Consider the following 15412-nt stretch of genomic DNA (forward strand, 5'->3'; position numbering starts at 1 on the left):
TATCACACCCTGAGGGGCAAGTCGTGATAGACATCACCCCCACCAGAGGTGGGCCTGGGTGGTAATGGGAGAATGGCAGGCGCCACGCTGTCTAATCTGGGGGAGTGATTTTGGGGGCAGCTGGCCCTTACGGAATAGACACGAGATTCTAAGGGGAACCAGAAGCAGTTTAGGGATAAAGGTGTTGGGGGCAGGGGCAGTGTATCTGCTGTGATGGTCACTTCTTTATTGGTCCAACACCGGGGCTCTCATCCCGAGACTATACCAGAGATACTATAATGGAGGAAGGGGGGTGAGTTCTGCGGGAGAGAGTAAGGAAAGATTTCCTTTAGAGAGGATGACAACAAACTCAACATAAAGGATATGCAGGAATTTTCCAGGAAGGAGAAATGAGGATGGGGACGAGGGTAAAGATAGTGATAAATCAAACAGTAATAGCAATGTTAGTAACACCAGTTACACTAACTAACATTTTATGATTATTAGGAGCTGAGATATGTTTCTAGATCAAAGTATTCCTCGTAGTATTTTTACATTCCTAAAGAGGTAGGTACAGTGCTTATCATGTCCATTTTACAGATGAGAAAATCAGGTGTAGAAAGGTTTAGTAATAAGCTCAGTCACATAACTAATACACTGTGGAAGAAGAACTGAAATTCAAGTAGTCAGATTTCATAGATCATAGTCTGAACAATCATGATATATATAGAACTTTTATATGTTGGATTTTAATATTCCAATTTGAAAAGTACTACCTTTAAAATTCTGTTACAATTTTATTTTATGGGTATGATCTCTGTTCACCTGCCAATAAAATCAAGCGGTCTATTTCAGTCACACAGATAAATTTAAAAATCCATCAACTAAAAAAAAACAATTTTTTTTTTCCATCAATTGACCTAATGTTTTCAACACGTCTTTCTAACCTTACTGGTTTCAAAATAGTGATAAATGTGCAGTGCGTGCCAGCATGGCTGCGAGGGAGTAAACTTTTCAGCCCAGCAAGTTTGGCTCAGTTTGGTGGGACTATCAAAACTGCAAGTGAACTCCAGGAGACAAAAGTTTACTCTCTGAGCTGCCTGTGCTCTTCATTGGCTTCATTTCCATCAGTCGCCCCTGCTCCGTTGGTCCCTTCGTCTCTGTCTCCAAATAGGCCCACGTCTCCTGAGTCTGGATCTGAAAGCTTTAGAATCCACAAGGCCCTAATGCCTCTTACAACCACTTTCTATTTCCTTCCGGCCTTTTACTGACAAACACCGAAAGGGAGAGCTAGCAAACAGATGGTATCTGGACGTAGCATCTCTTGCTTGTCACTAATAATGGCCTTGAGAAATTTATTTCTAAACATCGTGCCTCCATTTTCACATCAGTACAATCAAATGTTGGCTAATATGAGTCTGTTAGTTACCTGACGAACAAAGGTCCATTCAGTTATTTAACCAGAAAAAAAAATGTGTATCTGTAGTAGGAACTCTGCTGTGACAGAGCTTAGACACAATTAATAATGGCTAGTTAAATCAGAATGGCCTCTACTTAGCAGAGATAACTTCACCTCTTCATTTAATAGATTGTATTTTAAAAATACACTATGACTGTACATAGGGGGCAGTCACTGTGAAAACACAGGCAACCGTAATGGCAACTATTTTTCATTAAATCTTATATTCTAAAAATCCAAATATTCTTATCAGAGCTATATATTTTTATTTCAAGATATTTTTAGATACTTCTTTGTACCATTACTACATAAGTAAGGAGTCTGTTGAGAGAAAACTTATACCTCCCTTTGGAAGAGAAGAAAAATATATACTACTTTTTAACTTCAATGCAACTTAAAACTGGGTATGAACTGAGAGCAGCATTCTTTTAGAAGGTACATTCTACCTCATACCAGATTGGACCATATATATCATCAAATAACTAGCATTATAGCTGTGGGAAAATACTTTAAAATTATTCATGAAAGGAAGAGCTCTACTAAAATCCCTCTTACTGGGAAGTATGTTAGCCAGAGTTGCTGTGAGCGTAACAGCCCAGTAGAATGTTCATTTTTACAGAGGCTTATATACTTTCAGACATATGTATAAAGCCACACAATTCTACAAATATTTTATTGAACTGAAGCTGAGACGAAAGTGTAGGTGCAACACATCAAAACTGATCCTGTAATTAGCGCTTGAGAGACCTTTCCACAAAGATGTCAGGTGAAGTAGTTGTCAGTTTTAGGCCAGTCTGAGAAGCAGAGTGTTAAACAAGAGCACAGGGGTCATGACCAACATCCTACTCTGAACGGATTCTTCTTGAAGCACCTTAATGAAATCAGCAACCCAGAAATGAACTTACTCCTGATGAAATAAAATAGTAAGAGTCTAATGGAATTTAAATAGGGATATTTAGGATGCTCAAAAAGAAGAGTGACCTTATTCCTGTGAGATACCCCATGACAAAAAGATTTCCATGGCTGAATAAGTGTCATGCAATTTAAGGTCCCTCTTGAAAATTTCTACCACGTTATAATATTAAAGTTGATGAGGCATCCTGTAGTAAAGAAACCTGCTTACCTCGGTTCAGCCTTATCCCAACTTTATTTAACCAGAGAGCCCCTTTCTCATGTAATAATAAACAACACTTACTGACTGCATATTAAGTATCAGGCACTATTCTTTGTGCTTTACATGAATTAACTTATTTAATTCTCAAAATGACTCTGTGAAGGAGGGATTGTGATTACCCCCATTTTACAGACAAGTAAACTAAGGCAGAAAAAGGTTAAATACCTTCCTCCAGGTCATACTACTAGTAATGTGGCAGAGCTAGGGATTGAACCTAGGATAGTCTATTGCTTAACCATTAGGCAACAATGCTTTTGTGTAATACCCGTTAGACCCCAAGGAACTGCTGCTCCCTGGAATTCTTGTTGGTAAAGGCTGACACACAACAGTTTATATCTATGTAAAAAGGAAAAAATACATAATGCATGGAAAAAAAGTGTGAGGAAACAGACAAAAATCCTAACAGCTCAGTGTTTTGCTGTAGGATTATGGAAGATTTCTTTTTTCCCTTTAAATATTTTTTACTGCCCAACCTTCTTTCAAAAAACTGATAGCAGTAATCAACCCTATTGAATGCTTATTATATGCAAGGTGCAATGCCAAGTGCTTTATATGCATGAAATCATTAAATCTTCATCTCTTTGAAATGGGTATTGTTATCTCCACTTTATAGATGAGGAAACCGAGGCTTAGATGTCAGCTGTTCTCAAGGCATGGGCCATGAGGTCAAGACTATTTTTGTAATGATACTAAACCATTATTTGCCTCTTTCCCTATGTTGACTTTGGCACTGGGAGCACAAAAGCCATGGTGGTGAAGCCCCTGGCACCTCAACACAAACTAAGGCAGAGGAAGCACTGTGCTGGCAGTCACTGCATTCTTTCCTCACAGTTTAAAAAAGAGGTCAGTTCGCCTAGGAATGCCCTTGACGAAGCAGTAGAAACTATTAATTTCATTCAATCTCAATCCTGAATACACACACGTCTTATTAATATTCTGAGAGATGAGGTGGAACGCACACAGAGCAGAGTGTCGGCCTCAAGAAAGAGCATTTATGAAATTGTATGAATCGCGATCTGAACCAACTGCTTTGGTCACGGACACCGTCATTACTTGAAAGAACGACTGACCAGCCAATCGTGGTTGTTGACACTGGGTACTTAGCAGACATTCTTCTCAAAAATAAATGAAGTAAGCCACTTTAAGGAAAATACCTGACAGTATTTTTGCCCCTGATAACATCTGCCCTTTCAAGCAAAAGTTAGAATTTTGGAAAACTTACACCACTAGGAACTTCACAGCTTCCCAATATTTAAGGAAGAATAGTAGGAATTAGTAGGAATTCCTACTGATTAGATTAGTAGGAATATTAATAGATATATGCATTTTTACAAATTGATTCAAAACAGCACAGAGTCAATGCGGGGTAAAAAGATCTGGGGCGGGGTGCGAGGGTGGTCTGCTAGAAGCTTTAGACAAGGAGACGCTCCTGCTTCACGGAAAGCTTTCAGAGGCCAGGCCTCTCTCCTTCTGAGCAGAGAGACAGGGGGATACAAAGCCTGGAATGACGGCAATAATCCTGATCCCAAAGGGAAGCCAAGCTCAGCAGGAAGCCGACACTGAAGTAGGCAGAGAAGACAGACGGAAAGAAACGAAATCACAGACAACATAACCAAGCGGCGGAATTCAATCATCCCCGAAAGCCAGCTGGCCTCTGGACTGTCCGCCACATCCTCTCAATTCCTGCAACCCATCTGAACTGGCTATTCTGTGACAGCACAAAGACTCCTAATTTGAGGCATTCCACTCAATTAAATTACACTTAAAAATTTTTTAAGAATATGAACATAATACTCTTATAATTAAAGAGGAACTTTTACTGGGCAAATCCACATTGAATTTGTATAGTTTCATAAGGAAGTAACATTTTTAATTACCTTTTCAGTGTTCTTGTATTTTTCCCATCCTTTTAGCATTTTCAACCATTTAGTAGTTCTTTCAATTTCCAGGTGCTTTTGCTAAAAATAAAATTGAAATTCATTGTTACTGTTTGTTTCAGGCTTCTTTTACTTACAAATTACAAAAAACTGTCAAGGAAAATGCTGCTGAAAAAGGACTACTAAAAAAGTTATGCTATATTGGACAGCAAATATCCTAACTTTTTTTTAAAGTTGTATAATTGATGACATTTGTGTCTACAGTATCCCCCCGCCGACGTTAAGACACGTAGGAGGTGCTCCATTGGGACAGGTAAAGAGAAAGGGATCACTTAAATTTTCTAACATTTTAATCACTGAAAACGCTGGCTACTCTACAAATTTAAGCCAAAAAGAAATTTTAAAACAGTCTGAAATATTTTTATGAAGCATCAAAAACACAACTTCAAAATTCCATTCTCTTCTTTCACATTTTACCGATTTCTGGCATCTTAATGTTTTCGGTGACAAAGGTGGTTTTGTAAAGGAGAATTGGGTATTACTGGGGGGAGATCATCATATAACTAGCACTACGTTAGTGAAAAACTGTACAAAAATAAGTAATAGTTGCTGTCCCAAGGCAAGTTCACCGCCTGCTAAGGGTACCCGACATGGAATATGCAGTGTTGTCACCTAGAGGCAGAGATGGTGACTCAAGTCCTGTGGAGGGAGCAGTCGAACCCACCCAGGGGCGTCAGAGGAGGCGAGTATAAATGAAGGACTGGAAGAGGGTTAGGGTTTTTATCAAGTGCAACATGGGAAAGAACATTCCGAGAAGCATGGACAGATGTACTTCTTCGACAATGCAGCAGTGTAGGGGGTAAAAAAGGAACCATCCGGAGCTGAGGCTGAACACACAGGTGGGGGTCTTGGCTGTCACACTAAATTAAGATTTGGGGCAAAGTTGGAAACGGGGAAGGTGGCAGAGAAAAGGCTTCTTCCGCACTTCTTTGGTCTCAAGGAGAAGGGGCATTTTTCCTAAGTACTCGGGTGGGCTCTCCAATCTCTTATTCACTCCTATGGTGGTAGAGTGACTTACTTGATTCATACATTTAGAAAAAACTGGGTGTGCACAGCCCTCTGTCCCTTTACTTTGGGAGCCCAGCTACCCTCAGAAAATCCATGTGTACTCTGTCCTTTCAGGCAGGAAAAACATCCTCTTCAGCCAAGAAGTCTGGGTGACCCCTGTGCCCATGACCAGGTGAGCAAGTCCTCTCCTCTGGGGGCGCAGCCTAGGAGGCCCCTCGCTGCCGCACACCTAACCTCCTCCCCCCTGACTACTCCATCTACGAAGGCCGAGATGTTCGCTGCTTCCCCACTGCCTAGAACAGAGCCCGGCAGGGTCCACTACTAATGATGACCTTTTCATGAGAACAAAACTCAACAGAATTCTTTCTTATGAGTGAGCTGAGATTCTGCTATTTTGTTAATTCTCCTCAATCCCAGCATTGTCTTTTCAGAAGGCCTAAGTGTATTAAGTGCATCTAAAAAGTAAATGAAATGGAAGACTACACAGGAAAGAAAATGGTTCTGAGGATACATTTTATGCTCAAAAATGTATGCTCATGGGCTTCCCTGGTGGCGCAGTGGTTGAGAGTCCGCCTGCCGATGCAGGGGACATGGGTTCGTGCCCCGGTCTGGGGGGATCCCACATGCCGCGGAGCGGCTGGGCCCGTGGGCCGTGGCCGCTGGGCCTGCGCATCCGGAGCCTGTGCTCCACAATGGGAGAGGCCACAGCAGTGAGAGGCCCGCATACCGCAAAAAAAAAAAAAAAAAAAAAAAGTATGCTTGTTATACCCTTATGAGGTAGGTATAATCACCCCCATTTTTTTTTTTTTTTTTTGCGTAACGTGGGCCTCTCACTGTTGTGGCCTCTCCCGTTGCGGAGCGCAGGCTCCGGGCACGCAGGCTTAACGGCCACGGCTCACGGGCCCAGCCGCTCCTCGGCACGTGGGATCTTCCCGGACCGGGGCACGAACCCGTGTCCCCTGCAACGGCAGGCGGACTCTCAACCACTGCGCCACCAGGGAAGCCCAATCACCCCCATTTTACAAATAAGGAAACAGAGGCACAAAGGGTCTAATCAACTTCTCCAAGTTCCCGCAACTGGTGAGTTCAAGGCCAGGCAGCGTGGCCCCAGGACCTGCGCTCTAGGCCGCCATATCCTACGCTCTTGCCTCCATCATGTCCCTGCTCTCGTCGGGGATCACAGTTCCTGGATAGAAGCAATAGTTCCTCATCGACGGTCTTCAATCCAGCCTCAAACAGGCAGATGGCATGGGCCCACCGTCGATATTTTTAGATTCAAAAGAAGCATAAAATCCCAAAGAAAGTCCTGAATTTAGGAAAAGATTCTCACCAATCAGAATAATTTTATGAAATTTTATTTTTAGGCATATCCTTAAAACTCTTTAATTACTTCTTTACTCTTAAAAATTTTGATGGTTTTTTCATAACCAAAGATGATCACTTGTGAGCAAAAGATACCCTGTTATGATTCTCATTTTTCAAAAGATTAAGCATATTCTTCATTATATTATTAGTAATAAAATCTTACAGATGGTTCCAGAAATACGTTTAATTTTAAAACTCAGTGGGGCTCTGAAATCTAATTAATGTTTCTGCTAAATGTTACTTTACAGAAAGCCAAGCTGTGAAAAATTAAGATTGATCTAAGATGCCATTTGGTACTTTCTTGTTCTTCTGCACTTCCCCCCATGACTTCTTCAAACCACAATCCCTTTCTCCACCAACAGGAAAACACCAAATGATTCAAGCCCATCCAAGAGTACAATAACATACACTTTGCCAGGAAAAACCCTGCTGAGATCTAGCAAGTCTTTTGCTATCTTTCATTCTTATGACTATTAAATTGTCAATAAATCACTTTAAGAAATAGCTATTCTTTTCTTTAAAGGCACATTTTTGTATTCTAATGCTCATCATATATATAGAGAGGTTATTTTAAATGCTACACATTCTCATATGCAAGGATAAAAAAGACGCACACAATTTTCAGAATCATTAAGTATACATTTCTTTCCCCTACAGCAAAAAAAAAAAAGGAAAAAAATACACTTCGGTAAAGCTCCCAGGCTGTAGGATTTTTAAATTATACATCAGTAGTTCAATCGGGTTTCAGTGTTAACTCCATAACTCTGCCCGATCAACTACACCAGACTTGCATGCACTCATGCATCTATAATAAATGGATACAATATACTTTATCAGCAAACATGCTATAGCTTAACAACTCCAGAATTTATTCTGAGGTAAGGAGTAACTGAAAACACATGTGACAAATGTAAACTTAAATGCTCTAGAAAAATAGGCTAAGGAACATCATCTTGCCATGGACTCAGTAACACCAAAACAGACTAGAATATAACAGCAAGTTAGAATCTCACCCAGAAGTTCAGCAGATACTTCAAACTCAGCACACCCAAAACGATTTCCCTAAACATGCTGCTAATTACCCCTCCCTTTCCTACTACGAATTAAGAGCATCACCACCCACTAAGTCAATCAACCTAGAAGCTTAGGTTGTCTTCAGTCTTCCTTGTATCTTCTTTCCACACCCAACCTACACTCTGCTGGTCCCATCCACTTCCGCTTCCATCACACCCTCTGCCCTTTTTCTGCCAATCCTCATCCCTAGATGAGGGCAGTAACTCCTCACAGGTAGCCCTGGATAGCTTCAAGCCAGCCTCCACGCTGCTATGACCTTTAAAAAGTGAGTCCCAGCTTAAAATCTTTCAGTAGCTACAAATAAAGTTCAAATCTCTACACAGTTGGCCCTTCACAATATGGCCCAAACTCACCTTCTAGTTTCACTTCCTGCTACTTTTTTTTTCCCCCCTGCTACTTTTATGATCTGGCCACCTTGAACTATTTGTCATTCCCAACACACAATGTATTTTCATGCCTCTCTGACCAGTGTTTGCTTTTCATCTGCCTGTGATGCTCTTCCTCACCATCATCTGGCAAAACCCTATGCATCCTCTCAAGACCCAGTCAAATGTCCAAAACCTTTTCCAAATTCCTCCATCCTCCAGGCAAAATAAACTATTTCTTCAGCATTTCATGGCATGGACTAAGGACTCAGGTGGCCTGAGTTCTGCCCCTTCTTATCTGTTTCATTTGGGACGAGTTACGTAATCTTTCTGTATCTTAGTTTCCTTATCTATAAAATGAGGATTATTATGATTATTGTTATAGCACCTAACACCACTTGTGTTCTAGTTGGTCTAAATGCCCAAATTTATTATTATTATTATTAAAGGATGAACTCCTTTGAGTACAGGAACCATTTCATATACTCTTAATTTCATCACCTAAAACTGTGACTGGTGTATAAGAAAAGTTAAATAAACATTTTTAAACATAATTTACATCAGGAGAGACAAGCAAACAATACTATGAAGCAATTATGTAATAGCATTTTGTGGTCTTGGAAGCAGAGGGGTGGGAAGGAGAATGAATATGACTAGACCGACCAAAATCCTAAGTACTTTTGATAGCAGTTCGATCACTATAATACAGAAGTAAACATAAGTACAACAGTATCTCTAATGTAGCATAATAAAGATATGGATCATTCCATCATGTTGGCAATGCTTTTCAAAGTGCTGCTAAAATGTGAAACTACTGATGTTAGGAATCTATACAAAGCTGATATTAAATAACTCTGTTGCCTTTATACACTGACATCTTACTTCTCCCAATTTTTATTGAAATATTTCAAGCCTACAGAAAAGTGGAAGACCAATGCACCATATACTTATATATGCTTCACCAAAATCCATCAATTATTAACATTTTGCCAGATTTAATCTATTTATATTAGGGCTTTTTTTTGCAGGGGGGTGGGGGGCGCTGATCTATTAGAAAATCTCAGACGTCGTGAACACTCTAAATATTTCAAGTATGTAACACCAAAGAACAAGACACATTATCCTACATAATCACAGTACAACTATTACACCCTTTCAAGAAATTTAAAATTGGTCCGTTACTTGGTAATAAACGGTCCATATACCAAACTCCCCACTTGTCCCAAAATCGTTCTTTAAGGCTGTTTCCTTTAGGTGGGTTGGGGAGGGGAATTCAGAATCCAACCCTGGAACATACATTGCCTTTACTGGCACATCTCTTAAGTTCCCTTTGCTCTAGAACAGTCCCCTGGCCTTTGTTTGTCTTTCATGATGTTGACTCTTGAAGAGTCTAGTCCACACTATCTGGCTTTGCTAACTGTTTCCCCTAGATTTTGGTGGGACTATTACACAGGTGATTGTGTCCTTCTTACGGCATCACATCCAGCGACAGATCATGCTGATTTGTACCATTATCAATGATACAACTTTTGATCCCTTGGTTAAGTGGTATTTGCCCAATTTTCCCACTAACTAATAGAGAAATTCCTTTGTGTAACTGATAAGTAATGTGGGTGGTGCACTTTGAGATAGTACGGACATCCTGTTCCTTAATAGCTCTACTCAGTGGTCTTCTCATCCACTATAATCTCTGTCTGAGTCAATTCTGATTCTGATGGTGGTAAAATGGTATGGTGGATTTTTTTTTCCTTATGATTCTGTCTATATTATTAACTGATATTTTTCTATTAAACAGTTTTTCCTTTCAAGTCCCTCCCCATTTTTAATATCACTAAGGTATAAAGGACTATTTTATTCAATGTGTTAAAATCCATTATTATCATCATCATTATTCTTTTTGAAGCTCAAATTGCCCCCAATTTGGCTGGACTGCCTCTTACCTGCTTGGAGATTTCCCCTCTTCAGGCAGATCCTTTAGACATGACTCATCTGGCACAATGTAATTCAGGCTCACTTGATACTTTTTTCTATCCTAGACCTAGATCATCCATTTCTTTAAAGAAACAGTGGTTCTTTTTAATGGGGAATGGTATTCCAAAACTAAGATCTGGGTACTAGACAGATCTGGGTACTAGATATGCTCATCACTGAAATTTTTTAAATCATATAGGAGACCCTAGTATAAGAAAATTCTACTCCCCTGAGAATGTCAGAACAACATATATCAAAAGGAAAATGATGCAGAGGTCTTAATCTCCATCCTATATTCCCTTTGTTATCTCTCCATTACCTCCACTGATTAGGAAATGGTACGGTGTTGTATACTCTTCCCCAGGAGCTGTTTTCAGGAAAGGACTAAACTTCCATTTGAAGTTTGCAACCTGATACCTGATCATCTTAAATTCACATCCCCTCTGAATCAGGACTGGCCCCTCCTATTGGGGTAAGGAGGGTATAACGATTAAAAATGGGACCAATATCTTCTTGGTTGAGATCATTCAACCTCTAGTGGTCTGAGACTATACCTTAATCCTATACAGGACCAATTGAATAGGAAGTATTTAACAACTGCTGCAGCACCCACACAGTATGAAGTTGCCTTGCATTGGGTCCAATGTTCCTCCCACTAGCAACAATGATTTATAAGATAGGTAGTAAAGGCTACCCATATACACAGTGCATGGATGGATATTAAATAGCCTTCTCTTCTAGAATAAGAAGGCTCAGAACTCTACTGAAGTTCGAGTCTTCAGATGTTTTTTTGAATATTAGGATGTGTGGCTGAGGATAAAGCTGACCCAAGGCACGCACAACTAGACCTCACCAGCAGAGGTCAGGAGAGGATAAGGAGTGTAAGAAGCAAAGAGTCGTGTTTTGATAGAATAATGATATTGAAAAGTCATGTATTTTGAGCAAGATTTCACACCTCATAAAATTAAAATATAATTTTTAAAGACTGAAAAGGCTCCAATATTCTGTTAAGCCAAGCAAAATACTGCACTGCAAAAAGGAGTAGCTGAATCCATGAAAATTCATAGCTTTACATATCCTTTCCTCCTTATTAAAAACATCAATAAGCTCAAAGAAACAATATAATCCATTATTAATAGTGTTCTCTGCAGAGTAAATATAATAAGTGTGTGTGTTTATTTGCTTCAGTGACTGTCAGGGGGAATCCAAAGCAGTCTGCAAACACCAACACCCCTCCTCTTACGAGGGACTGCCTGCCTTCCACACCCTATTTTAAACAGAGAATTACCTTATGTAAAAGGAGTACACTGGCAAAGTTGGAACAAAAGCCCCGATGACCTGACTATGCATCAGTGTACAAGTCTTCCCGAACGGCAGGCAGGAAGTACACGTTGCAAGTGGATGCTTTGTGAAGACTGATGAACACTTGTACGCTTCCACAAGGCTATCCTTTCCACTGATTTTATTGCCGCATATGAATATGCAGAATTTTTTATTAATTTCCTAGAAATGGCAGACCTTGGCCATTAGGACTAGGCAATCACTGAAGAACATATGAACTAAACTGAAACTAGAAAAATTGGGGGAAATCCTGATAAACTAAAAAGCTTCCAGCCTCAGACTGCTCTGCATGTGTCTAAAGTTCTCATTCCACTTTAAAGAAACCAACTGGGCCACACGATATGAGTGCAGTTTATAGACAAGGGGAGGACGGAGTCTCAGTCGGCAGCCTCAGAACCCCCACTCCCAGTAAAAGCCTGACAAGGGAATATAAAACTATGTCTTACGTTAAATTTTTAAGGTGTGCGTATCATTTCATAGTGATTCCCTGTTATATTAAACTGTTTAGAGCAAACAATCCATTAATTATAACTTTAACTGCATTGGATAAGAGGTCTTTTACTGTACAGGCAAATCTCTTTAAAAACAAAATTAAAAACAACCTCCCTCAAGCACGCATTCTCCAACCAGGTTTTGTCTCATATTTCTTCTTTCCTTTACTGTCACATTTCTTGAATCATCTACGCTACTGGTTCCCACATGTCTAAATTTTCTGGACCAGGAATTCGTTTTGAAAGGGGAAGAGAGGTGGCATTGGAGAGAAAAGTCAACAGTGGGTTGCCAGATTTTTATTCTGCCAAATATGGATAAGGTACCTTCCAACTCTTTTCTCCCTCATTTCTCAAATAAAGCACACTGTCAACATTTGAAAGGACAAGCTCCGCCAAACTTTAAATTCACCTGTTTAATGACATAACACAGTCTTTATGTTCACCTGGTCGTTCACTCAGCCACCATTTATTAAGCACGTACTATGTGCCCTGCTCTAGGTTCTGGGGATACAAGTGAACAAAGCAGATGAAACCCCCCTCCTAGAGATTACATCCTAGTGAGGAAACAGACAAAATAAAGATATAAGTAAAATACTGAGTAAGTGAAACAGTGTGAGTACTAAAGAGAGAAACAAAGGACCGAGGGGGATAGTTGAAATGCAGGGGGGAGGGAGTTCCCAACGTAAGAGCTGAGATGCCAGGGAGGGCCTTATTCCGAAGGTGGCGTCATACAGTAAATACCTGGAGGAGATGAGGGACCATGCCCTGTAGCTCTTGGGGGTAGGAGGAGGGGCTCCCCAGGAGAGGAGGCAGCCAGGCAAAAGCCTGAAAGAGGGAACATGGTGGGCTGGTCGGGGAACACTGAGGAGGTCGGTGGGTGAGCAAGAGATGGGAGCAGGAGAGGAGAGACTCATGGAAACCAGTCACAAGGGGTTCTGAGATCATTCTAAGGACCTTCCCTTTTACTGTGGATAAGCTGGAGAGCAGGCAGGATGTTCCCATCAAGAGTGACACGCTCTCTCTTATTTTAACAGGATCATTCCGGCTCTTGTGGTGAACAGACAGTGGACACTAGCAGAAGAAAGGAGCTGGAAGCCCCAGAAGAGAGGTTCCAGCAGACCAGGCAGCAGAAGCGCGGATGCTGAGAAGTCATCAGACTGTGGACACACACTGAAGGCCGAGCTGACACATGAGGTGTGGGGATGGTCAATCACAACTCAGAAGTTTTTAGACTGAAACCTGGAAGGGTGGCGCTCCCACTGGTTGAGATGGGAAGCTTGTTCACAGATGGATTTGAAGAGAATAACAGAAACCCCAGTTTGGACATTTTTAAGACATCTGAGTGTATGGAGTAAGCCAGACACTAAGTCTAGACACTGAAATGCACACACAGTCTGGGGGCTGGCGTTTAAAGCCAAAAGACTAGATGAGATGACCGAGGAGGAGATCCAGACAGGAAAGAGAAGTTCCAGGCCTGAGCCATGGGCTCAGGATAAAGTCATGAGACGAGAAGGAACAAGTGGAGGAAATGGAGAAAGAGCAGCCAGTGAGGAAAGAAGAATATGTGGAGAGTAGGGGGTTCTGAAGGCCAAGAAGTGGGAACGTGTGAGAGTGAGGCTAAGCAACCAATCACACGCGTGGGTGGGTCACTGGGAACTGACTACTTGGTGTGACAGTGCAGAGATAAGAAATAGGAAACACGAAGCAAGCACATCGGCTGGGCAAGGCCAGAGAAGGAGGTACTGGAGGTTTGAGAGGGAATGGGAAGCTGCACTAGTTAAAATGGGAGCAGAAATTCGCTAGGAGGAAGCGGTATGATGTCCAGGCAGCATAAACATCCAGCTGAGGTTTGTGAACATGGATGTAAAGTAAAACCAGTCATCCCAGTTGAGAGTCTTTTCCCAGTTGCACTGAGCCGCTCAGGTGCAGGCGCTGCAGAGGCACAAAGTTCAGCCCAGGAGAAGTGGGCAGGAGGGGGGAGGGGGCGGTCCCAGCCTGTGGCAGAGCTGAGCTGGGAAGAGAGGGGAATGAAGACATAACAGTTGTGGGATCCAGAGGGTCCACGGATTAGCCAAGTCAGGGCACTAACAGAGAGAGAATGGCCGGAACGTGGACACAAGCAAATCCCTGTGTGCCCACTTCCAAGTGGTCTGGTAGAAGTTCACCAGGGGCAGAATTGGTAGAAAGCGCCGTCACTTCCTTCTCCTGCATCCCTGGGCCGCAGGGGCCCGCCTTCTCCACCAGCACCACTGCCACGACACGCTGCACACACCATGCCCCTGAAAGCCACTATCATTTCCCACTATTGTCTCACCTGACCTGCCTCTAGTCACTGGATGAACAGCCAGCCTCTCAGAGCAGAAACTATGCCGTATTTGATCCTGATGTTCCAGGCTATGGCCTCGATTCTAGACCCGTGCTTGATATATAGTTGCTAAGCAGTAATAGAGCTTTATTAAGAGAAAGAAACTTCTTTGCCCAAACATCAAGGTTATGACACAGAATCAGGCAGTCACAAGAGAATTTAACCGCAGGAAGTACCCGTAGGGCTCTCTACACGGTATATGTAAAATGGCACTTTTTATCCAGAGTTATGCTACGGTTCTAATTTTCAGGAAATTTTTTATTTTAGAAAGCTTTTCTAAAATATTTTTCAAATTCCAATTCCAATTTTACCTCCATTGTCTGAAACCCAGCCTCCTTCCCCCATCAAACATAAACAAACTGAGAATAATCCCCCCGATCAATAGCCTCCCTCTCAAATCATAAATTCTACAATTCATTTTTAGGTACATAAAACAATGGAGAGGGGGAGGGAGGCTCTGAGCAACCTTAAACATTCAGTCGCTGGTTCTCATGCACACCCAGCTATGGAGTCAGCTCCCCAGCCAAGTGCAATGAAGAAAGGGGAACCACTGAGCTACAAAAAACCTGATGAGTTTACTATATGTAAGACTTCTAAGTCTTTAAAATGCACATGTACTTATTTGACTACAGCAAACTCTTTTTGTTGTTGTCTGTGGAAAATGTGATTAAAAGCTCACGGCACAGTTATGTTCCGAAGAGCTGCTGGTCTGGACCACGGCTTTAGGAGCCGCATGGTGCTTTAGAGGCACCCGTGAAACTTGTACACTTTAGGGGCCCAGGCTCTCGCTGCTCCCAAGCTCTGTGCTCTCACCAGGCCCGAGTCCTGAGGCATCCTCGATGGAGAACTACCCGCGCACAATGCACTCTCTGCTAACGCCTAC

The 15412-nt window shown here is 41.7% G+C and overlaps 1 protein-coding gene across 7 annotated transcripts in view; it reads right to left on the reverse strand.

Moving 5' to 3' along the window:
• The window catches only part of USP6NL (USP6 N-terminal like), a 188931-nt gene that overhangs the window by 80894 nt on the left and 92625 nt on the right, over nucleotides 1–15412 (reverse strand). For all 7 annotated transcript variants that reach the window (XM_079912062.1, XM_079912061.1, XM_079912060.1 and 4 more), the window contains one exon: nucleotides 4490–4570. In XM_079912062.1, the coding sequence (XP_079768188.1) occupies nucleotides 4490–4570 (81 nt within the window). The remainder of the gene's footprint in view (nucleotides 1–4489; nucleotides 4571–15412) is intronic.

Source organism: Stenella coeruleoalba, assembly GCF_951394435.1.
Source record: "Stenella coeruleoalba genome assembly, chromosome: 2".
NCBI lineage: Eukaryota > Metazoa > Chordata > Mammalia > Artiodactyla > Delphinidae > Stenella > Stenella coeruleoalba.